This window comes from Oncorhynchus keta, chromosome 35, assembly GCF_023373465.1.
Source record: "Oncorhynchus keta strain PuntledgeMale-10-30-2019 chromosome 35, Oket_V2, whole genome shotgun sequence".
Classification (NCBI taxonomy): domain Eukaryota; kingdom Metazoa; phylum Chordata; class Actinopteri; order Salmoniformes; family Salmonidae; genus Oncorhynchus; species Oncorhynchus keta.
This window is the reverse complement of record NC_068455.1, coordinates 6,818,050-6,844,424: the sequence shown is the minus strand read 5'-3', so window position 1 is coordinate 6,844,424 and position 26,375 is coordinate 6,818,050. Positions and strand designations below refer to the sequence as shown.

At 45.4% G+C, this 26,375-nt stretch overlaps 1 protein-coding gene across 1 annotated transcript in view; it reads left to right on the top strand.

The window, feature by feature from the left end:
* LOC118377506 (mitogen-activated protein kinase kinase kinase kinase 5-like) overlaps positions 1–26,375 on the top strand; it is a 172,245-nt gene that overhangs the window by 78,195 nt on the left and 67,675 nt on the right. Inside the window, exons 14-15 of the mRNA XM_052496219.1 lie at positions 1,645–1,723; positions 25,175–25,233. Coding sequence (XP_052352179.1) covers positions 1,645–1,723; positions 25,175–25,233 — 138 coding nt within the window. The remainder of the gene's footprint in view (positions 1–1,644; positions 1,724–25,174; positions 25,234–26,375) is intronic.

Here is a 26,375-nt window from a genome sequence, read left to right as displayed (position 1 = left end):
CCCCAGCCCTGCTGTCTATCTGGGACTAAAACTAACCCCAGCCCTGCTGTCTATCTGGGACTAAAACTAACCCCAGCCCTGTCTGTCTGTCTGGGACTAAATCTAACCCCAGCCCTGTCTGTCTGGGACTAAAACTAACCACAGCCCTGTCTGTCTGTCTGGGACTAAAACTAACCACAGCCCCTGTCTGTCTGTCTGGGACTAAAACTAACCCCAGCCCTGTCTGTCTGTCTGTCTGGGTCTGTCTGCCCTGTCTGTCTGTCTGTCTGGGACTAAAACTAACCCCAGCCCTGTCTGTCTGTCTGTCTGGGACTAAAACTAACCACAGCCCTGTCTGTCTGTCTGTCTGGGACTAAAACTAACCACAGCCCTGTCTGTCTGTCTGTCTGTCTGTCTGTCTGTCTGTCTGTCTCTCTGTCTCTCTGTCTGTGTGTTTGTTGTCTGTCTGTCTCTGTCTCTCCAGCCCTGTCTCTCTGTCTGTCTGTCTGTCTGTCACTCTAACTCCCTGTCCCTGTCTGTCTGTCTGTCTGGGTCTGTCTGTCTGTCTGTCTGTCTGTCTGTCTGTCTGTCTGTCTGTCTGTCTGTCTGTCTGTCTGTCTGGGACTAAAACTAACCACAGCCCTGTCTATTTACCTAATTACCTAATCAACTATTTTTATTAGAAAATTCAAAAATGTGTCCCAAGATTATCATAAGACTTGAACAAAATGCATCAGTGATTCGCCTTTTTTCCTTCAACTTTCTGAAGAAAGTCATTTTTCCAACAATTGTTTACAGACAGATTGTTTCATTATAATTCACTGTATCACAATTCCAGTGGGTCAGACATTTACATACACTAAGTTGACTTTGTTGAAAAGGCAGCTTGGAAAATTCCAGAAAATGATGTCATGGCTTTAGAAGCTTCTGATAGGCTAATTGACATCATTTGAGCCAATTGGAGGTGTACCTCTGGATGTATTTCAAGGCCTACCTTCAAACTCAGTGCCTCTTTGCTTGACATCATGGGAAAATCAAAAGAAATCAGCCAAGACCTCAGAAAAAAAAATGGTAGACCTCCACAAGTCTGGTTCGTCCTTGGGAGCAATTTCCAAATGCCTGAAGGTACCACGTTCATCTGTACAAACAATAGTACGCAAGTATAAACACCATGGGACCATGCAGTCGTCATACCACTCAGAAAGGAGACGCGTTCTATCTCCTAGAGATGAACGTACTTTGGTGCGAAAAGTGCAAATCAATCCCAGAACAACAGCAAAGGACCTTGTGGAGATGCTGGAGCAAACAGGTGCAAAAGTATCTATATTCACAGTAAAACGAGTCCTATATCGACATAACCTGAAAGGCCACTCAGCAAGGAAGAAGCCACTGCTCCAAAACCGCCATAAAAAAGCCAGACTACGGTTCGCAACGGCACATAATGTGATAACAGCGTTATGACACGGTTTACTCTTGTGTAGTGTCATGTTATGTGTTTATATTCCTTTAGTGTGAAGCTTATCTAATATTGTTGTCTCTTCTTCTCGCTCCCCCTCCTTCACCCTGTCTCTCTCTTCTGCTACCCCCTTATGTCTCCTCTCTTTCTCTCCGTCTCCCCTCTCTCCCCTCCCTCCCCTCTCTCCCCCTCCCCCTCTCTCCTTCCAGCCTCTTTCAGCAGTGAGACATATCATTCGTTCAACCAACAAACACTCCAGAGCAGAGAGAACTCGCTCAGAGATCAACTGTAAGTGAACAGCAGCTCTCCACTTCTTCTCTCCCCTCCTTCTCCTTCTCCTTCTTCTCTCCCGTCCTCTCATCTCCTTCTCCTCTCCTTCTCCTTCTCCTTCTCCTTCTCCTTCTCCTCTCCCCTCCTTCTCCTCTCCTTCTCCCCTCCTTCTCCCCTCCTTCTCCCCTCCTCTCTCCTCCCCTCTCCTTCTCCTTCTCCTTCTCCCTCCTCTCCCCTCCTTCTCCTCTCCCCTCATCTCCCTCTCCCCTCCTTCTTCTCTCCCATCCTTCTCCTCTCCTCTCCTTCTCCTCTCCTCTCCTCTCCTTCTCCTCTCCTTCTCCTCTCCCTCCTTCTTCTCCTCTCCCATCCCTCCTCTCCCTCTCCTTCTCCTCTCCTCCCTCTCCTTCTCCTCTCCCCTCCTTCTCCTCTCCCTCCTCTCCTCTCCCCTCCTTCTCCTCTCCCTCATTCTCCCTCTCCCTCCTTCCTCTCCCCTCCTTCTCCTCTCCTCTCCTTCTCCTCTCCCTCCTTCTCCCTCTCCCCTCCTTCTCCCTCCCCTCCTCCTCCTCTCCCCTCCTTCTCCTCTCCTTCTCCTCTCCTCTCCTCTCCCCTCCTTCTCCTCTCCCCTCCTTCTCCTCTCCTTCCTCTCCTTCTCCTCTCCCCTCCTTCTCCTCTCCCCTCCTTCTCCTCTCCTCTCCCCTCCTTCTCCTCTCCCCTCCTTCTCCTCTCCTCCCCTCCTTCTCCTCTCCCCTCCTTCTCCTCTCCCCTCCTTCTCCTCTCCCCTCCTCTCCTCTCCCTCCTCTCCTTCTTCTCTCCTTCCTCTCCTTCTTCTCTCTCCCTCTCTCACTTCTCCTCCTCTCCCTCCTTCTCCTCTCCCTCCTTCTCCTCTCCTCCTCCTTCTCTTCTCTCCTCTCCCCTCTCCTCTCCCCTCCTTCTTCTCTCCCATCCTTCTCCTCTCCCTCCCCTCCTCTCTCCCCTCCTTCTCCTCCTTCTCCTCTCCTTCTCCTCTCCCCTCCTTCTCCTCTCCCCTCCACTTCTCCTTTCCCATCCTCTCCTCTCCCTCCTCTCCTCTCCTTCTCCCTCCTCTCCTTCTCTCTCCTCCTCCTTCTCCTCTCCCCTCCTTCTCCTCTCCCTCCTCTCCTCCTCCCTTCTCCTCTCCTCCCTTCCTCTCCTCTCCTCTCCTTCCTCCTCTCTCCCCTCCTTCTCCTCTCCCTCCTTCTCCTCTCCCCTCCTTCTCCTCTCTCCCCTCCTTCTTCTCCTCTCCTTCTCCTCTCCTCTCTCCCCCTCCTTCTCTCTCCCATCCTTCTCCTCTCCCTCCTTCTCACTTCTCCTTTCCTCATCCTTCTCCCCTCCTTCTTCTCTCCCCTCCTTCTCTCTCCCCTCCTTCTCCTTCCCTTCTCCTCTCCTCTCCTCTCCTTCTCCTTCTCCTCTCCCGTCCTCTCCTCTCCTCCTTCTCTCCTCTCCTCCTCTCCTCTCCTCTCCTCTCCTCTCCTCTCCTTCTCCTCTCCCGTCCTTCTCCTCTCCCCTCCTTCTCCTCTCCCGTCCCTCTCCTCTCCTTCTCCTTCTCCTCTCCCCTCCTCTCTCCTCTCCCCTCCTTCTCCTCTCCCCTCCTCTCCTCTCCCCTCCTTCTCCTCTCCCGTCCTCTCCTCCTCTCCTTCTCCTCCTCCTCTCCTCTCCCCTCCTTCTCCTCTCCCTCCTTCTCCTCTCCCCTCCTCTCCTCTCCTCTCCTTCTCCTCTCCTTCTCCTTCTCCTCTCCCCTCCTTCTCCTCTCCTTCCCTTCCTCCCCTCCTTCTCCTCTCCCCTCCTTCTCCTCTCCCTCCTCCTTCTCCTTCTCCTCTCCTTCTCCTCTCCTTCTCCTCTCCTTCTCCTTCTCCTCTCCTTCTCCTCTCCTTCTCCCTCTCCCGTCCTCTCCTCTCCCCTCCTTCTCCTCTCCTCCTCCTTCTTCTCCCCTCCTTCTCCTCTCCCCTCCACTTCTCCTTTCCCGTCCTCTCCTCTCCCTCCTCTCCTCTCCTCCCTCTCCCCTCCTTCTCCTCTCCCCTCCTTCTCCTCTCCTCCTTCTCCTCTCCTTCTCCTCTCCCCTCCTTCTCCTCCTCTCCCCTCCTTCTCCTCTCCCGTCCTTCTCCTCTCCCCTCCTTCTCCTCTCCCCTCCTTCTCTCTCCCTCCTCCATCTCTATCTCCTTCTCCTCTCCTCTCCTTCTCCTCTCCCCTCCTTCTCTCCCTTCTCCTTTGTCCTTCTCCTCTCCCATCCTTCTCCTCTCCTTCTCCTCCCTCCTCTCCCCTCCCCTCCTTCTCCAATCAATCTCCCCTGATTTCTCCTTCTCACATCCCTCAAAGTGCTGTACAGAAACCCTCCTGAAACCCCAAACAGCCTCCTATAGAAGCTCCTCTCCTCTTTCTCCTTTCTCCCGTCCCCCTCTTCCTCTCTCCCGTCCTCTCCTCTGTCCCCAGGGCTGGTTGTAAGAGCAGCAGACCTGTTCCTTCTCCTCTCCCGTCCTCTCCTCTCCTGTCCTCTCCTCTCCTGTCCTCTCCTCTCCCGTCCTCTCCTCTCCTTCTCCTTCTCCTCTCCCTCCTTCTCCTCTCCTGGAGATCTTTCAAATACTCTCCTTTGCCTGGAGTCTCCTTCTCCTCTCCTTCTCCTCTCCTGGTTAATTTTCCTGGCACCAGACCTCCTTCTCCTCTCAAATGGTGTTTGACCCCTCCTTCTTCTCTCCACCCCTCCGGGTTATATTTCTCCTCAGGGGCCCTCTCGGGGGCCCTCCAGGGGTCTTCTCCTTTCCGGGGGCCCTCTCAGAAGCGGGGGCCCTCTCAGAAGCAGGGGCCCTCCTTCTGGGGGCCCATAGGGGTCTCAGAAGCCCTCCTTCATAGGGGTCTGATCAGAAGCAGGGGCCCTAGGGGTCTGATCAGAAGCTCCATAGGGGTCTGATCTGCAGGGGCCCTCCACTTCTCCTTTCTGATCCAGGGGCCCTAGGGGTCCTCTCAGAAGCCCTCCTAGGGGTCTGATCAGAAGCAGGGGCCCCTGATCCTTCTTCTCTAGGGGCCCCTCCTTCTTCTAGGGGCCCATAGGGGTCTCCAGGGGCCCTAGGGGTCTGATCAGACGGGGGCCCATAGGGGTCCCAGTCGGGGGCCCATAGGGGCGTTATATACAGTGCTGTTTTACACCAGGTCTTTGTCATGAAAGAAGTCCCTGTTGTGGCATGTTGTATTGAATAGTCAAGGACCTCACGATACGATATGTATTGAATAGCCAGGGACCTCACGATATGTATTGAATAGTCAGGGACCTCACGATACGATATGTATTGAATAGTCAGGGACCTCACGATACGATATGTATTGAATAGTCAAGGGACCTCACGATACGATATGTATTGAATAGTCAAGGGACCTCACGATACGATATGTATTGAATAGTCAGGGACCTCACGATACGATATGTATTGAATAGCCAGGGACCTCACGATATGATATGTATTGAATAGTCAGGGACCTCACGATACGATATGTATTGAATAGTCAGGGACCTCACGATACGATATGTATTGAATAACAGGGACCTCACGATACGATATGTATTGAATAGCCAGGGACCTCACGATATGTATTGAATAGTCAGGGGACCTCACAATACGATATGTATTGAATAGTCAGGGACCTCACGATATGATATGTATTGAATAGCCAGGGACCTCACGATACGATATGTATTGAATAGTCAGGGACCTCACGATATGTATTGAATAGTCAGGGGACCTCACGATACGATATGTATTGAATAGTCAGGGACCTCACGATACGATATGTATCGAATAGTCAGGGACCTCACGATACGATATGTATTGAATAGTCAGGGGACCTCACGATATGTATCGAATAGTCAGGGACCTCACGATACGATATGTATTGAATAGCCAGGGACCTCACGATACGATATGTATTGAATAGCCAGGGACCTCACGATATGTATTGAATAGTCAGGGGACCTCACGATACGATATGTATTGAATAGTCAGGGACCTCACGATACGATATGTATTGAATAGCCAGGGGACCTCACGATATGATATGTATTGAATAGCCAGGGACCTCACGATACGATATGTATTGAATAGTCAGGGGACCTCACGATACGATATGTATTGAATAACAGGGACCTCACGATACGATATGTATTGAATAGCCAGGGACCTCACGATATGTATTGAATAGTCAGGGGACCTCACAATACGATATGTATTGAATAGTCAGGGACCTCACGATATGATATGTATTGAATAGCCAGGGACCTCACGATACGATATGTATTGAATAGTCAGGGGACCTACGATACGATATGTATTGAATAGTCAGGGACCTCACGATACGATATGTATTGAATAGTCAGGGACCTCACGATACGATATGTATTGAATAGTCAGGGGACCTCACGATACGATATATATTGAATAGCCAGGGACCTCACGATACGATATGTATTGAATAGTCAGGGACCTCACGATATGTATTGAATAGTCAGGGGACCTCACGATACGATATGTATTGAATAGTCAGGGACCTCACGATACGATATGTATTGAATAGTCAGGGACCTCACGATACGATATGTATTGAATAGTCAGGGACCTCACGATACGATATGTATTGAATAGTCAGGGACCTCACGATACGATATGTATTGAATAGTCAGGGACCTCACGATACGATATGTATTGAATAGTCAGGGACCTCACGATACGATATGTATTGAATAGTCAGGGGACCTCACGATACGATATGTATTGAATAGTCAGGGACCTCACGATACGATATGTATTGAATAGTCAGGGACCTCACGATACGATATGTATTGAATAGTCAGGGACCTCACGATACGATATGTATTGAATAGTCAGGGGACCTCACGATACGATATGTATTGAATAGTCAGGGACCTCACGATACGATATGTATTGAATAGTCAGGGACCTCACGATACGATATGTATTGAATAGTCAGGGACCTCACGATACGATATGTATTGAATAGTCAGGGACCTCACGATACGATATGTATTGAATAGTCAGGGACCTCACGATACGATATGTATTGAATAGTCAGGGGACCTCACGATATGTATTGAATAGTCAGGGACCTCACGATACGATATGTATTGAATAGCCAGGGACCTCACGATACGATATGTATTGAATAGTCAGGGACCTCACGATATGTATTGAATAGTCAGGGGACCTCACGATACGATATGTATTGAATAGTCAGGGACCTCACGATACGATATGTATTGAATAGCCAGGGACCTCACGATACGATATGTATTGAATAGTCAGGGACCTCACGATACGATATGTATTGAATAGTCAGGGACCTCACGATACGATATGTATTGAATAGTCAGGGACCTCACGATACGATATGTATTGAATAGCCAGGGACCTCACGATATGTATTGAATAGTCAGGGGACCTCACAATACGATATGTATTGAATAGTCAGGGACCTCACGATATGATATGTATTGAATCAGGGACCTCACGATACGATATGTATTGAATAGCCAGGGACCTCACGATATGTATTGAATAGTCAGGGACCTCACGATACGATATGTATTGAATAGTCAGGGACCTCACGATACGATATGTATTGAATAGTCAGGGACCTCACGATACGATATGTATTGAATAGTCAGGGACCTCACGATATGTATTGAATAGTCAGGGACCTCACGATACGATATGTATTGAATAGTCAGGGACCTCACGATACGATATGTATTGAATAGTCAGGGACCTCACGATATGTATTGAATAGTCAGGGGACCTCACGATACGATATGTATTGAATAGTCAGGGACCTCACGATACGATATGTATTGAATAGTCAGGGACCTCACGATACGATATGTATTAAATAGTCAGGGACCTCACGATACGATATGTATTGAATAGTCAGGGGACCTCACGATACGATATGTATTGAATAGTCAGGGACCTCACGATACGATATGTATTGAATAGTCAGGGACCTCACGATATGTATTGAATAGTCAGGGGACCTCACGATACGATATGTATTGAATAGTCAGGGACCTCACGATACGATATGTATTGAATAGCCAGGGACCTCACGATACGATATGTATTGAATAGTCAGGGGACCTCACGATACGATATGTATTGAATAGTCAGGGACCTCACGATACGATATGTATTGAATAGTCAGGGACCTCACGATACGATATGTATTGAATAGTCAGGGGACCTCACGATACGATATGTATTGAATAGCCAGGGACCTCACGATACGATATGTATTGAATAGTCAGGGACCTCACGATACGATATGTATTGAATAGCCAGGGACCTCACGATACGATATGTATTGAATAGTCAGGGACCTCACGATACGATATGTATTGAATAGTCAGGGGACCTCACGATACGATATGTATTGAATAGTCAGGGACCTCACGATACGATATGTATTGAATAGTCAGGGGACCTCACGATACGATATGTATTGAATAGTCAGGGACCTCACGATACGATATGTATTGAATAGTCAGGGACCTCACGATACGATATGTATTGAATAGCCAGGGACCTCACGATACGATATGTATTGAATAGTCAGGGACCTCACGATACGATATGTATTGAATAGCCAGGGACCTCACGATACGATATGTATTGAATAGTCAGGGGACCTCACGATACGATATGTATTGAATAGTCAGGGGACCTCACGATACGATATGTATTGAATAGCCAGGGACCTCACGATACGATATGTATTGAATAGCCAGGGACCTCACGATACGATATGTATTGAATAGTCAGGGACCTCACGATACGATATGTATTGAATAGTCAGGGACCTCACGATATGTATTGAATAGTCAGGGGACCTCACGATACGATATGTATTGAATAGTCAGGGACCTCACGATACGATATGTATTGAATAGTCTGGGTCACGATATGTATTGAATAGTCAGGGACCTCACGATACGATATGTATTGAATAGCCAGGGGACCTCACGATACGATATATATTGAATAGCCAGGGACCTCACGATACGATATGTATTGAATAGTCAGGAACCTCACGATACGATATGTATTGAATAGTCAGGGACCTCACGATACGATATGTATTGAATAGTCAGGGACCTCACGATACGATATGTATTGAATAGCCAGGGACCTCACGATACGATATGTATTGAATAGCCAGGGACCTCACGATACGATATGTATTAAATAGTCAGGGACCTCACGATACGATATGTATTGAATAGCCAGGGACCTCACGATATGTATTGAATAGTCAGGGACCTCACGATATGTATTGAATAGTCAGGGACCTCACGATACGATATGTATTAAATAGTCAGGGACCTCACGATACGATATGTATTGAATAGTCAGGGACCTCACGATATGTATTGAATAGTCAGGGACCTCACGATATGTATTGAATAGCCAGGGACCTCACGATATGTATTGAATAGCCAGGGACCTCACGATACGATATGTATTGAATAGTCAGGGACCTCACGATACGATATGTATTGAATAGTCAGGGACCTCACGATATGTATTGAATAGTCAGGGACCTCACGATACGATATGTATTGAATAGTCAGGGGACCTCACGATACGATATGTATTGAATAGTCAGGGGACCTCACGATACGATATGTATTGAATAGTCAGGGGACCTCACGATACGATATGTATTGAATAGTCAGGGACCTCACGATACGATATGTATTGAATAGTCAGGGACCTCACGATACGATATGTATTGAATAGCCAGGGACCTCACGATACGATATGTATTGAATAGTCAGGGGACCTCACGATATGTATTGAATAGTCAGGGACCTCACGATACGATATGTATTGAATAGCCAGGGACCTCACGATACGATATGTATTGAATAGCCAGGGACCTCACGATATGTATTGAATAGTCAGGGGACCTCACGATACGATATGTATTGAATAGTCAGGGACCTCACGATACGATATGTATTGAATAGCCAGGGGACCTCACGATATGATATGTATTGAATAGTCAGGGACCTCACGATACGATATGTATTGAATAGTCAGGGGACCTCACGATACGATATGTATTGAATAACAGGGACCTCACGATACGATATGTATTGAATAGCCAGGGACCTCACGATATGTATTGAATAGTCAGGGGACCTCACAATACGATATGTATTGAATAGTCAGGGACCTCACGATATGATATGTATTGAATAGCCAGGGACCTCACGATACGATATGTATTGAATAGTCAGGGACCTCACGATACGATATGTATCGAATAGTCAGGGACCTCACGATACGATATGTATTGAATAGTCAGGGGACCTCACGATACGATATGTATTGAATAGTCAGGGGACCTCACGATATGTATTGAATAGTCAGGGACCTCACGATACGATATGTATTGAATAGCCAGGGACCTCACGATACGATATGTATTGAATAGCCAGGGACCTCACGATATGTATTGAATAGTCAGGGGACCTCACGATACGATATGTATTGAATAGTCAGGGACCTCACGATACGATATGTATTGAATAGCCAGGGACCTCACGATATGATATGTATTGAATAGCCAGGGACCTCACGATACGATATGTATTGAATAGTCAGGGGACCTCACGATACGATATGTATTGAATAACTAGGGACCTCACGATACGATATGTATTGAATAGCCAGGGACCTCACGATATGTATTGAATAGTCAGGGGACCTCACGATACGATATGTATTGAATAGTCAGGGACCTCACGATATGATATGTATTGAATAGCCAGGGACCTCACGATACGATATGTATTGAATAGTCAGGGACGATCACGATACGATATGTATTGAATAGTCAGGGACCTCACGATACGATATGTATTGAATAGTCAGGGACCTCACGATACGATATGTATTGAATAGTCAGGGGACCTCACGATACGATATGTATTGAATAGTCAGGGACCTCACGATACGATATGTATTGAATAGTCAGGGACCTCACGATACGATATGTATTGAATAGTCAGGGACCTCACGATACGATATGTATTGAATAGTCAGGGGACCTCACGATACGATATGTATTGAATAGTCAGGGGACCTCACGATACGATATGTATTGAATAGTCAGGGACCTCACGATACGATATGTATTGAATAGTCAGGGGACCTCACGATACGATATGTATTGAATAGTCAGGGACCTCACGATACGATATGTATTGAATAGTCAGGGACCTCACGATACGATATGTATTGAATAGCCAGGGACCTCACGATACGATATGTATTGAATAGTCAGGGACCTCACGATACGATATGTATTGAATAGCCAGGGACCTCACGATACGATATGTATTGAATAGTCAGGGGACCTCACGATACGATATGTATTGAATAGCCAGGGACCTCACGATACGATATGTATCGAATAGTCAGGGACCTCACGATACGATATGTATTGAATAGTCAGGGACCTCACGATACGATATGTATTGAATAGTCAGGGATATGTATTGAATCAGGGACCTCACGATACGATATGTATTGAATAGCCAGGGACCTCACGATACGATATGTATTGAATAGTCAGGGACCTCACGATATGTATTGAATAGTCAGGGACCTCACGATACGATATGTATTGAATAGTCAGGGGACCTCACGATACGATATGTATTGAATAGTCAGGGACCTCACGATACGATATGTATTGAATAGTCAGGGACCTCACGATATGTATTGAATAGTCAGGGACCTCACGATATGTATTGAATAGCCAGGGACCTCACGATATGTATTGAATAGTCAGGGACCTCACGATACGATATGTATTGAATAGTCAGGGACCTCACGATACGATATGTATTGAATAGTCAGGGACCTCACGATACGATATGTATTGAATAGCCAGGGACCTCACGATATGTATTGAATAGTCAGGGACCTCACGATACGATATGTATTGAATAGTCAGGGACCTCACGATACGATATGTATTGAATAGTCAGGGACCTCACGATACGATATGTATTGAATAGTCAGGGACCTCACGATACGATATGTATTGAATAGTCAGGGACCTCACGATACGATATGTATTGAATAGTCAGGGACCTCACGATACGATATGTATTGAATAGTCAGGGACCTCACGATATGTATCGAATAGTCAGGGACCTCACGATACGATATGTATTGAATAGTCAGGGACCTCACGATATGTATTGAATAGTCAGGGACCTCACGATACGATATGTATTGAATAGTCAGGGACCTCACGATACGATATGTATTGAATAGTCAGGGACCTCACGATACGATATGTATTGAATAGTCAGGGACCTCACGATACGATATGTATTGAATAGTCAGGGACCTCACGATACGATATGTATTGAATAGTCAGGGACCTCACGATATGTATTGAATAGTCAGGGACCTCACGATATGTATTAAATAGTCAGGGGACCTCACGATACGATACGTATTGAATAGTCAGGGGACCTCACGATACGATATGTATTGAATAGTCAGGGACCTCACGATATGTATTGAATAGTCAGGGGACCTCACGATATGTATTGAATAGTCAGGGGACCTCACGATATGTATTGAATAGTCAGGGACCTCACGATACGATATGTATTGAATAGTCAGGGACCTCACGATACGATATGTATTGAATAGTCAGGGACCTCACGATATGTATTGAATAGTCAGGGATACGATATGTATTGAATAGTCAGGGGACCTCACGATACAATATGTATTGAATAGTCAGGGACCTCACAATACGATATGTATTGAATAGTCAGGGGACCTCACGATACGATATGTATTGAATAGTCAGGGACCTCACGATATGTATTGAATAGTCAGGGACCTCACACGATATGTATTGAATAGCCAGGGACCTCACGATACGATATGTATTGAATAGTCAGGGGACCTCACGATACGATATGTATTGAATAGTCAGGGGACCTCACGATATGTATTGTATAGTCAGGGACCTCACGATACGGTATGTACTGAACAACAAACCAAAACATCCAAATACCGTTAGAAAAGGTAAAGGTAAAAACCACAAATCGGTCTGTGCATCGATACCGGTATATAGTAAAATACGGTACTCCGCCCAGCCCTATTCCACCCCCCCCCCATCACTTGACATGTAATAGTGTGTATATATATATTTTTTAAATGGGTTGTAGTATCACTTAGGGCTGTTGCAGTGATCGTATTACCTCCACACCGGCGGTCATGAGTCACGAAGGCAGTCAAATTCCACATTACCGGTTTATTCACGGTAATTAGGCTTTTCCAAGGTCTGATGCTCATTAGTAGCCTACCAAACTTGCTAACTGCTCATCCCTCTATCGTCCCTCTAATCACTCTGACATCAATTTAAATGTAATGGAACATCAAACACTTCATGAGAGCCCATGGGCTCATGTTGCTCAACATTTCTATATGATATGCAATCGTACGAGAACACAGAGTGATGGCCTCTATTAAAAAGAGGAGGATCGGCTTTCTATAGGCTAGGCCTACTATATTTATTTCTCAACTTTCCTAATATTAGGCACATTGCTTATATTTACAACAGGAGTATAGTCTTAACTGTTTGGCATGAAAATAAACCACTGGGAAAAACATCCTCCATTTGCTTTTTTTATCGCATAGATGACATGTATTTCTGGTCAGGTGCATGATAATGGTCCATTTCTAAATCAAAACAAATTTCACACATATATTATTTAGTATATGTAAAGACAAGATTATATCAAGAATAGTCTGATGAGTGACGCTATTTAGCCCATCACTCGTGAATTGTATATTTTCACTTGTGAATGATGCCCAGTATTTTAAAAAACAATGCCTTTTTTTTCTCTTTCAACTATTTCGAATCATAGTCGCACATCTCATGTAGCCGAGCCCGTACGCCTGTATGTTTTAGTAAGGTTTGTAAGCACAACTAAAGTGGCCAAATAACTTCTTCAAATTAAGCACATTAATCCACTTTACAAGGGAGTTAAACGTTTGGGGAAGATAATTTTCACCATAAAAATGTACCTTTCATAATAAAAGCATTACATGCATAATTGCATTTGCGGTCACTTTTGATAATGGTGTTTCCCACTAATGGAACATTTGCTTTTATAGCCTACTGCCATGTGCGCATTGCTGCTCTTATAATGTGAAGAAATAGCCTGATCAATTTTGTTTTTTGATGCTAGTGGTTGTATTAATTTGGGATCTATTGCATCCCACAACTGTCCCAGACTATGTTTGGAATATTTATTTCTCGCACATGATAGAATAGGTACTCTGGGGGATAATAGATTGACGGAGACAAGTGCTTTTGCTGTTCGTTAAGCCTACTACTCATCTTGTTGGCCGACGAGAAGTATCTTCAATATGCACCTCGGAATTGGATAAGGATGTGCGCCCGATGTGTCCGTCTTCACTTGTAGCCTGTGAGAACGACCCGATCAAGTGATGGAGCGGGGCAGCACCCCCACTGGCCACACAAAAGGCATGGATTCATTACACAAAGGGAATGCCGCTGGGAACTTCAACGCATTATCGAGTGCTTGTCAAATTGTGAATGAGAGACTGATGAAGTGTGTACAGCCTGCTGAGAGACTGAAGTGTGTACAGCCTGCTGAGAGACTGATGAAGTGTGTACAGCCTGCTAAGAGACTGATGAAGTGTGTACAGCCTGCACAAAAAAACAAAACAAAGCAGAGCTCATGCCTGTTCAGCGACTTTTTTTCAAATCCTCATTAGTCGCATCATGCAGCCTTACAATGTATTAAAAATCAAAACCGATAGTCTGTTTGTAGAACAACTGAAGTTACATGAATAACTTTAAATGAAATGCTCAACACAGAATAGCCGCATGGGCACACTCCCTCAAATCGTTTGGAGAAAATATCCTTTCTATTTTATTCAGCTTGGTTCAGGTGTATTCTTCTTCTCATAAAATAAAACCATGGAATTCTAAGCAAATCTTGTCTGCTAATTTTTTTTAACCTTTTAACTTGGCAAGTCAATTAAGAACACATTTTTTTTTTTCAATGACAGCCTAGGAACAGTGGGTTGTCGGCTCGGGGGTTTGAACTTGCAACCTTCCAGTTACTAGTCCAATGCTCTAACCACTAGGCTACCCTGCCACCCCAATGAACTAGTGTAGCCCACAGCCAGACGGCACAGCCAGATCAGGACCCTAACACAAGGACAACTCAGAGCATCCTATTCTGTTCTACTGAAATAAACCACATTTTCTTCATTATAGACCTGTCTAAAATAAATCATGGATTCATTGTGATGGTGTAGACTATATTACATGGATTCATTGTGATGGTGTAGACTATTACATGGATTCATTGTGATGGTGTAGACTATATTAAATGGATTTATTGTGATGGTGTAGACTATATTACATGGATTTATTGTGATGGTGTAGACTATATTAAATGGATTCATTGTGATGGTGTAGACTATATTACATGGATTTATTGTGATGGTGTAGACTATATTACATGGATTCATTGTGATGGTGTAGACTATATTACATGGATTCATTGTGATGGTGTAGACTATATTACATGGATTCATTGTGATGGTGTAGACTATATTATATGGATTCATTGTGATGGTGTAGACTATATTACATGGATTCATTGTGATGGTGTAGACTATATTACATGGATTCATTGTGATGGTGTAGACTATATTACATGGATTTATTGTGATGGTGTAGACTATATTATATGGATTCATTGTGATGGTGTAGACTATATTACATGGATTCATTGTGATGGTGTAGACTATATTACATGGATTCATTGTGATGGTGTAGACTATATTACATGGGTTCATTGTGATGGTGTAGACTATATTACATGGGTTTATTGTGATGGTGTAGACTATATTACATGGATTCATTGTGATGGTGTAGGCTATATTACATGGATTCATTGTGATGGTGTAGACTATATTACATGGATTCATTGTGATGGTGTAGACTATATTACATGGATTCATTGTGATGGTGTAGACTATATTATTCATTGTGATGGATTTCATTGTGATGGTGTAGACTATATTACATGGATTCATTGTGATGGACTATATTCATTGTGATGGTGTAGACTATATTACATGGATTCATTGTGATGGTGTAGACTATATTACATGGATTCATTGTGATGGTGTAGACTATATTACATGGATTCATTGTGATGGTGTAGACTATATTACATGGATTCATTGTGATGGTGTAGACTATATTACATGGATTCATTGTGATGGTGTAGACTATATTACATGGATTCATTGTGATGGTGTAGACTATATTACATGGATTCATTGTGATGGTGTAGACTATATTACATGGGTTTATTAGGCTGTTTAAACTGTAGATGTTCCAGAGGTCTGTATCAGTGGCTGGTAGGATGTGTGGAAGCCAGGAGATGATAAACGTTAATTAACGGTCGATCACCGTGAGACCGACAGTTATTTGCTTGACAATCACTGGCTGATGTCATTTGTGACCGTCACAATTCTAGTAATACTCACTTTAGCTGTGGTCTGTCTGTTTGTGTGTGTGCAGTTCAGTCCCTGTTTGAGCTGTTTTGTGTTGTTGTCTGACGGCTGTTGTTGTTGACCTGTCATCTGTTGTTGTTGACCTGTCATCTGTTGTTGTTGACCTGTCATCTGTTGTTGTTGACCTGTCATCTGTTGTTGTTGACCTGTCATCTGTTGTTGTTGACATGTCATCTGTTGTTGTTGACATGTCATCTGTTGTTGTTGACATGTCATCTGTTGTTGTTGACCTGTCATCTGTTGTTGTTGACCTGTCATCTGTTGTTGTTGACATGTCATCTGTTGTTGTTGACCTGTCATCTGTTGTTGTTGACATGTCATCTGTTGTTGTTGACCTGTCATCTGTTGTTGTTGACCTGTCATCTGTGGTTGTTGACCAGTCATCTGTTGTTGTTGACGAACTTGTCGATGTTGTTTTGACGGTTGTATCTGACCTTTCCTCTACTCGCCATGAAGCAGCAGAAAACGGGAATGATGCATCTCCAGGAAGGCCGTGCTCGAGCCCTGGCCCCCCTAACTATCCTGCTAGTTTCCATAGTTACCCTATCTACGCTACAGAGGAGACGGACAGGGCCGAGGACAGGGGGGACCCAGGTCAGTCAGAGACAGTAGTGAGATGATAGTGTGTGAGTTAGTTGTGATATCTCTGTTTGAGATAGTAGTGGGACTTCTCCGTCTCATGTCCGTTCCTGTCAGCAACACGTAGAAGTGGTGTAGAGTGTTCGGACTGATATGGTTCTGAATTTCACTGTTTCAAATAGGAAAAGTAATCGCTCATCTGAAGATACTGGTTTCAGGTGCGTGAGAAATTTTTAATTATAACTTGAAAGAAAAAAAAGCCTGCGCAAAAATTTTTAAAAAAAAGAAGGCTGAGCTCATGTCTTTTTCAAGACACTTTATTTTTCCTTTCAGATAGTTGCATCGTGCAGCCTTGCAATGCTTTACGGCCACACAAAGGGAATGCCGTTGTCACATTCGAGGCATTATCAAGTCAATGAGTGACTGAAGTAGTGTGTACAGCCTGCGGCAACAACAACAAACACTAAGCTACTTTTTTCCAAATCATCATCATCATCATCATCATCAGTTGCATCATGCGACTAATGATGAGCGGTTTAATTTCAACGTTACTGGTTGAAATGTGTGTGTTGGCCTGACTCATTCCAGTTTGCATCAGAAGCTCAGAGACATTGACGACAGTTCCTCATAGCGGTCATACTTTGGTTGTCTCTCAAATGGTAACCTATTCCCTAAAATACAGTGCTCTACTTTTGACCAGATTCCTATGATAAGGGTATACAGTGACGGTACACGTATTCGAAATTCAACATTTTAACTGGCACATTTCAAACTGTCTCTTCGTGAGGCGCAACCCCGGGAACTAGTTCTGTATGATGGCGAGTGGTAGGGTCGATGAAACCGAATCGAAGGAACCTTCGTCGTCATTTTACTGTTCGGGAACATTTTCGCTTCACATTCGGTGTACAACGACGATTGACAGAGTTGTGGATAGAACGTTAGCAGGATGTCGCAAACTGCTCAACGACAATAGCCTACGAAATGGCGTGTGTAGCTTGTCGTTGTCGTCATCAAAGCGGCACAACAGTTATAGAGCTTCCGTATTTGTGGCAAAGCGAGTTAGGAGATTAAAAGTTAAAGGAGAACGATATGCTTCAACGACTTAAGAGACCAAACCGTACCCGATCCGTACCCGATCCGTACCCGATCCGTACCCGATCCGTACCCGAACCGTAACTGAACCGTACCCGATCCGTACCCGAACCGTAACTGAACCGTACCCGAACCGTAACTGAACCGTACCCGAACCGTAACTGAACCGTAACTGAACCGTACCCGATCCGTACCCGAACCGTAACTGAACCGTACCCGAACCGTAACTGAACCGTACCCGAACCGTACCCAAACTGTACCTGTACCGTAGCCGAACTGTACCTGTACCGTAACCGAACTGTACCTGTACCGTAACTGAACTGTACCTGTACCGTAACCGAACTGTACCTGTACCGTAACTGAACTGTACCTGTACCGTAACCGAACTGTACCTGTACCGTAACCGAACTGTACCTGTACCATAACCGAACTGTACCTGTACCGTAACTGAACCGTACCCGAACCGTAACCGAACCGTACCCGTACCGTAACCGAACTGTACCTGTACCGTAACCGAACTGTACCTGTACCGTAACCGAACTGTACCTGTACCGTAACCGAACTGTACCTGTACCGTAACTGAACTGTACCTGTACCGTACCCGAACCGTAACCGAACTGTACCTGTACCGTAGCCGAACTGTACCTGTACCGTAACCGAACTGTACCTGTACCGTAACCGAACTGTACATGTACCGTAGCCGAACTGTACCTGTACCGTAACCGAACTGTACCGTAACCGAACTGTACCTGTACCGTAACTGAACTGTACCTGTACCGTAACTGAACTGTACCGTAACCGAACTGTACCTGTACCGTACCCGAACCGTAACCGAACTGTACCTGTACCGTAACCGAACTGTACCTGTACCGTAACTGAACTGTACCTGTACCGTAACCGAACTGTACCTGTACCGTAACTGAACTGTACCGTAACCGAACTGTACCTGTAACGTAACCGAACTGTACCTGCACCGTAGCCGAACTGTACCTGTACCGTAACCGAACTGTACCTGTACCGTAGCCGAACTGTACCTGTACCGTAGCCGAACTGTACCTGTACCGTAGCCGAACTGTACCTGTACCGTAACTGAACTGTACCTGTACCGTAACTGAACTGTACCGTAACCGAACTGTACCTGCACCGTAACCGAACTGTACCTGTACCGTAACCGAACTGTACCTGTACCGTAGCCGAACTGTACCTGTACCGTAGCCGAACTGTACCTGTACCGTAACCGAACTGTACCTGTACCGTAACTGAACTGTACCTGTACCGTAACCGAACTGTACCTGTACCGTAGCCGAACTGTACCTGTACCGTAGCCGAACTGTACCTGTACCGTAACTGAACTGTACCGTAACCGAACTGTACCTGTAACGTAACCGAACTGTACCTGCACCGTAGCCGAACTGTACCTGTACCGTAACCGAACTGTACCTGTACCGTAACCGAACTGTACCTGTACCGTAACCGAACTGTACCTGAACCGTAGCCGAACTGTACCTGAACCGTAGCCGAACTGTACCTGTACCGTAGCCGAACTGTACCTGTACCGTAGCCGAACTGTACCTGTACCGTAGCCGAACTGTACCTGTACCCGAACCGTACCTGAACTGTACCTGAACTGTAACCCAAAAGCACAATACGTACCGAACCGTGGGTTTGGTGAACTGTGAACACCTCTACTCGATAGGGAACAGGACACCATTTTAGATACGGCTTAGACTCAACACGTAGACAATACAGCAGGTTCTTTCTCTGTCAGGTGTCTTCATCGTATGTAACCTGCCTTACTGGTTTACGCAGTAGCTCAATAGACTCCTGTCTGTCTGTCTGTGTATCAGCAATGCAACGAAAGAGATGATTAGCTTCATGGCAGGTTTCTGTCGCCCTTGACAGTGTCACGGCATGGAGCATGTTGCCTTGGGACATGTTGAATCCTGTCGTGTCTGGTTTGTTCTCGTCACCATCCCAGATGGCACCTTATTCCCTAATATAGTGAGGAGTGCACTGTGTCCCTATATAGTGAGGAGTGCACTGTGTCCCTATATAGTGAGGAGTGCACTGTGTCCCTATATAGTGAGGAGTGCACTGTGTCCCTATATAGTGAGGAGTGCACTGTGTCCCTATATAGTGAGGAGTGCACTGTGTCCCTATATAGTGAGGAGTGCACTGTGTCCCTATATAGTGAGGAGTGCACTGTGTCCCTATATAGTGAGGAGTGCACTGTGTCCCTATATAGTGAGGAGTGCACTGTGTCCCTATATAGTGAGGAGTGCACTGTGTCCCTATATAGTGAGGAGTGCACTGTGTCCCTATATAGTGAGGAGTGCACTGTGTCCCTAGTGAGGAGTGCACTGTGAGTGAGGAGTGCACTGTGTCCCTATATAGTGAGGAGTGCACTGTGTCCCTATATAGTGAGGAGTGCACTGTGTCCCTATATAGTGAGGAGTGCACTGTGTCCCTATATAGTGAGGAGTGCACTGTGTCCCTATATAGTGAGGAGTGCACTGTGTCCCTATATAGTGAGGAGTGCACTGTGTCCCTATATAGTGAGGAGTGCACTGTGTCCCTATATAGTGAGGAGTGCACTGTGTCCCTATATAGTGAGGAGTGCACTGTGTCCCTATATAGTGAGGAGTGCACTGTGTCCCTATATAGTGAGGAGTGCACTGTGTCCCTATATAGTGAGGATTGCACTGTGTCCCTATATAGTGAGGAGTGCACTGTGTCCCTATATAGTGAGGAGTGCACTGTGTCCCTATATAGTGAGGAGTGCACTGTGTCCCTATATAGTGAGGAGTGCACTGTGTCCCTATATAGTGAGGAGTGCACTGTGTCCCTATATAGTGAGGAGTGCACTGTGTCCCTATATAGTGAGGAGTGCACTGTGTCCCTATATAGTGAGGAGTGCACTGTGTCCCTATATAGTGAGGAGTGCACTGTGTCCCTATATAGTGAGGAGTGCACTGTGTCCCTATATAGTGAGGAGTGCACTGTGTCCCTGCATATAGTGAGGAGTGCACTGTGTCCCTATATAGTGAGGATTGCACTGTGTCCCTATATAGTGAGGATTGCACTGTGTCCCTATATAGTGAGGAGTGCACTGTGTCCCTATATAGTGAGGAGTGCACTGTGTCCCTATATAGTGAGGAGTGCACTGTGTCCCTATATAGTGAGGAGTGCACTGTGTCCCTATATAGTGAGGAGTGCACTGTGTCCCTATATAGTGAGGAGTGCACTGTGTCCCTATATAGTGAGGAGTGCACTGTGTCCCTATATAGTGAGGAGTGCACTGTGTCCCTATATAGTGAGGAGTGCACTGTGTCCCTATATAGTGAGGAGTGCACTGTGTCCCTATATAGTGAGGAGTGCACTGTGTCCCTATATAGTGAGGAGTGCACTATATCCCTATATAGTGAGGAGTGCACTATGTGGGGAATAGATTGCCATTTGGGATGCAGACGTAATCTCGTCCACCAATCCGCTCTCTCTCGCTCTCGCATTTAGCCTGTGGGCGGGTTTAGGGTAGACGCCATGTGTCAGGCCGAGTGACGAGAGGACTGTTTATAATACTGAACCACCCGTTGGTGCTCTGACTGTGTGTGTGTGTCACCGTTTACTGCTAAGCATATTACCATCATATCGTATGATGAATCAACATCTACAGCTTGACTTGTTCACAACGTCAACAGAACTAAAGCCCGGTTCAAAATGCGTCCTTCCTTGAAATACTGTTGTCACTGACTTTACATGACAAGGGGAGGGGAAAGCTTTGTCATGGAAGGAGGCATTAGAAAAGGGTCAGACGTGTGTTATAAATGGCACCCTTTTCCTTAACCCCCTTTTCCCCCCCCTTTTTCTTAACCCCCTTTCCTTAACCCCCCTTTTCCTTAACCCCTTTTTCTTAACCCCCTTTCCTTAACCCCCCTTTCCTTAACCCCCTTTTCCTTAACCCCCCTTTCCTTAACCCCCTCTTTTCCTTAACCCCCCTTTCCTTAATCCCCCGCCCCTTTTCCTTAACCCCCCTTTCCTTAACCCCCCTTTTCCTTAACCCCCTTTTCCTTAACCCCCCTTTTCTTAACCCCGCCCCCTCCTGAGTTTGATGTCCGCACCACTGCGGAAATCAAATTAGCATCATCCAAACAATCCCCCCCCAGGTACAAATCTGTCCGTTTTTTAAAAGATGTCTGTTTTGTTTTGCATTGGGTGCGTCTCAATCTGACTACTTGGTGAAAGGTGACAGAGCTAGAGCTTGGCCTCAACATACATATTTGAAGCCCCCCCCCCCAGTAACAGTTGGAAGAAAGGTATATATGGGTACAGTTTAGTGCCAAATACATGAAAAAAACAACTGATTGTTCAGATCTAGAACAAACACTTCAGAACAAACTTCCTTTGGATTTTTTGGGGTGGAGGACTGTTATATTTAATTGTATATTTAACCTTTATTTTAACTAGGCAAGTCAGTTAAGAACAAACTATTATTTACAATGACGGTCTACCGGGGGGGAACCGTGGGTTAACTGCCTTGTTCAGGGGAACCGTGGGTTAACTGCCTTGTTCAGGGGCAAAACGACAGATTTTTTTTTTTACCTTTTCAGCTCGGGGATTCGATCTTGCAACCTTTTGTGGTTACTGGCCCTACACTCTAACCACTAGGCTACCTGCCGCCCCTACACTCTAACCACTAGGCTACCCTGCCGCCCCACTACATGTAGTGAATTTGTTAACTGCTAAAAGCAGTTAGGCCGAAATATAATTTTTTATAAAAAATATTTTGTATTTTTGGGGCGATATACTTCAAGGGGTCTTAATTCAAAAATTGACAAAATTACCCTTGGTATGGCCTTCTTAAAACAATTCCATTGTCATGCATAGGTGTAATTAGGTGGCAGGGAAGTCAGGCGCAGGAGAGTCAAATGGAGTGTAAAATGGAGTCTTTTAATAATGTCCTAGTAACATGCTCCATAACACTAAACAGGAAAAGAACATAAACAAAACATGGGTCCGAGGACCCGACGCGCACCTATACAACAAACACTACACTGACAATAAACAATCTCTGACAAAGACATGAGGGGAAACAGAGGGTTAAATACACAACAGGTAATGAATGGGATTGAAAACAGGTGTGTGGGAAGACAAGACAAAACCAATTGAAAATGTAAAAAAGGATCAATGATGGCTAGAAGACCGGTGACGTCGAACGCCGAGCATCGCCCGAACAAGGACAGGCAACGACTTCGGGCAGAAGTCGTGACATCCATATACAGCTGAAGTTAAAACATACATACACTTAGGTTGGAGTCATTAAAACTTGTTTTTCAGCCACTCCCCAAATTTCTTGTTAACAAACTATAGTTTTGGTAAGTCGTTTAGGACATCTACTTTGTGCATGACACAAGTAATTTTTTAAACAATTTGTTTACAGACAGATTATTTAACTTATAATTCACTGTATCACAATTCCAGTGGGTCAGACGTTTACATACACTAAGTTGACTGTGCCTTTAAACAGCTTGGAAAATTCCAGAAAATTATGTCATGGCTTTAGAACCTTCTGATAGGCTAATTGACATAATTTGAGTCAATTGGAGATGTACCTGTGGATTTATTAAAAGGCCTACCTTCAAACTCAGTGCCTCTTTGCTTGACATCATGGGAAGATCAAAAGAAATCAGTCAAGACCTCAGAAAAAAAATTGTAGACCTCCACAGGTCTGGTTCATCCTTGGGAGCAATGTCCAAACGCCTGAAGGTACCACGTTCATCTGTACAAACAATAGTATGCAAGTATAAACACCATGGGACCACGCAGCCGTCATACCGCTCAGGAATGAGAAGCGTTCTGTCTCCTAGAGATGAACGTACTTTGGTGTGAAAAGTGCAAATCAATCCCAGAACAACAGAAAAGGACCTTGTGGAGATGCTGGAGGAAACCGGTACAAAAGTATCTATATCTACAGTTAAACGAGTCCTATATCGACAACCTGAAAGGCCACTCAGCAAGGAAGAAGCCACTGCTCCAAAACCGGCATAAAAAAGCCAGACTACGGTTTGCAACTGCACATGGAGACAAAGATCGTACTTTTTGGAGAAATGTCCTCTGGTCTGATGAAACAAAAATAGAACTGTTTGGCCAAAATGACCATTGTTATGTTTGGAGGAAAAAGGGGGAGGCTTGCAAGACAAAGAACACCATCCCAACCGTGAAGTATGGGGGTGCTTTGCTGCATGGAGGGGCTGGTGCACTTCACAAAATAGATAGCATCATGAGGCAGGACAATTATTGGATATATTGAAGCAACACTTCAAGACATCAGTCAGGAAGTTAAAGTTTGGTCGCAAATGGGTCTTCCAAATGGACAATGACCCCAAGCGTACTTCCAAAGTTGTGGCAAAATGGCTTAAGGACAACAAAGTCAAGGTATTGGAGTGGCCATCACAAAGCCCTGACCTCAATCCTATAGAAAATCTGTGCGAGCAACGATTCCTACAAACCTGACTCGGTTACACCAGCTCTGTCAGGAGAAATGGGCCAAAATTCACCCAGCTTATAGAAGGCTACCAGAAACATTTGACCCAAGTTAAACAATTTAATGGCAACGCTACCAAATACTAATTGAGTAAATGTAAACTTCTGACCCACTGAGAATGTGATGAAAGAAATACAATCTGAAATAAATTATTCTCTCTTCTATTATTCAAACATTTCACATTCTTAAAATAAAGTGGTGATCCTAACTGACCTAAGACAGGGAATTGTTACTAGGATTAAATGTCAGGAATTGTGAAACTGAGTTTAAAAGTATTTGGCTTAGCCACAGCTTCCAATTTCAACTGTAGTAGAACACCCCCCACCCACCTTCCCCCAGTGTAGACAGGGCTTGGGCTCTTATGGGTTTTAAATAGTGCACTACTTTGGACCAATGCCCCAATGGGCCCTAGTCAAGGTAGTGCACTATATAGGGAATAGGGTGGGGTAACTTCACCCTACTCTGATGCATGAGGATATGGTTTGTTGTGATGGTTGAAGTGTTGGGTTCTGGCTCCCCCTACTGACTGGAGTGTGTAATGTCTCAATGCCACTTCATCCAGACTTCTCTACTCCACAGTTGATAAAGTGAAGTTTGAACCTCCGCTGAGGAAGGAAACAGAGGCTCACGTTGAAATGGTGAATATATTTAAAATTATGTATTTGCAATACTGTTTATCAGCAATTGTTTTCTTATTTGAATTGATGTGTAATCTAGTGTAATGTATGTTGGTCAGGAAGTGATTGTAAATATCCCCAAATAAAAGTTTGCTTCCCAAATCGCACCCTATTCCCTATATAATACACCACTTTTGACTGGAGCAGTGTTTCCCAAACTTGCTCCCCGGGACTCCAAGTTTTTTTGTCCCAACACAACACAGCTGATTCAAATTATCGAAGATTGGTGAATCGGTCGTGTGGTGCTAGGTGAATCGGTCGTGTGGTGCTAGGTGAATCGGTCGTGTGGTGCTAGGTGAATCGGTCGTGTAGTGCTAGGTGAATCGGTCGTGTAGTGCTAGGTGAATCGGTCGTGTGGTGCTAGGTGAATCGGTCGTGTGGTGCTAGGTGAATCGGTCGTGTGGTGCTAGGTGAATCGGTCGTGTGGTGCTAGGTGAATCGGTCGTGTGGTGCTAGGTGAATCGGTCGTGTGGTGCTAGGTGAATCGGTCGTGTGGTGCTAGGTGAATCGGTCGTGTGGTGCTAGGTGAATCGGTCGTGTGGTGCTAGGTGAATCGGTCGTGTAGTGCTAGGTGAATCGGTCGTGTAGTGCTAGGTGAATCGGTCGTGGTCGTGTGGTGCTAGGTGACTCGGTCGTGTGGTGCTAGGTGAATCGGTCGTGTGGTGCTAGGTGAATCGGTCGTGTGGTGCTAGGTGAATCGGTCGTGTGGTGCTAGGTGAATCGGCCGTGTGGTGCTAGGTGAATCGGTCGTGTGGTGCTAGGTGAATCGGCCGTGTGGTGCTAGGTGAATCGGTCGTGTGGTGCTAGGTGAATCGGTCGTGTGGTGCTAGGTGAATCGGCCGTGTAGTGCCAGGTGAATCGGCCGTGTAGTGCCAGGTGAATCGGCCGTGTAGTGCCAGGTGAGTCGGCCGTGTAGTGCCAGGTGAGTCGGCCGTGTAGTGCCAGGTGAGTCGGCCGTGTAGTGCCAGGTGAATCGGCCGTGTAGTGCCAGGTGAGTCGGCCGTGTAGTGCCAGGTGAATCGGCCGTGTAGTGCTAGGGCAACAAAACAAAACGGTGTACGCCCTTGGAGTCCCCAGGACTAGGACATGAGGTTGCCATTTCA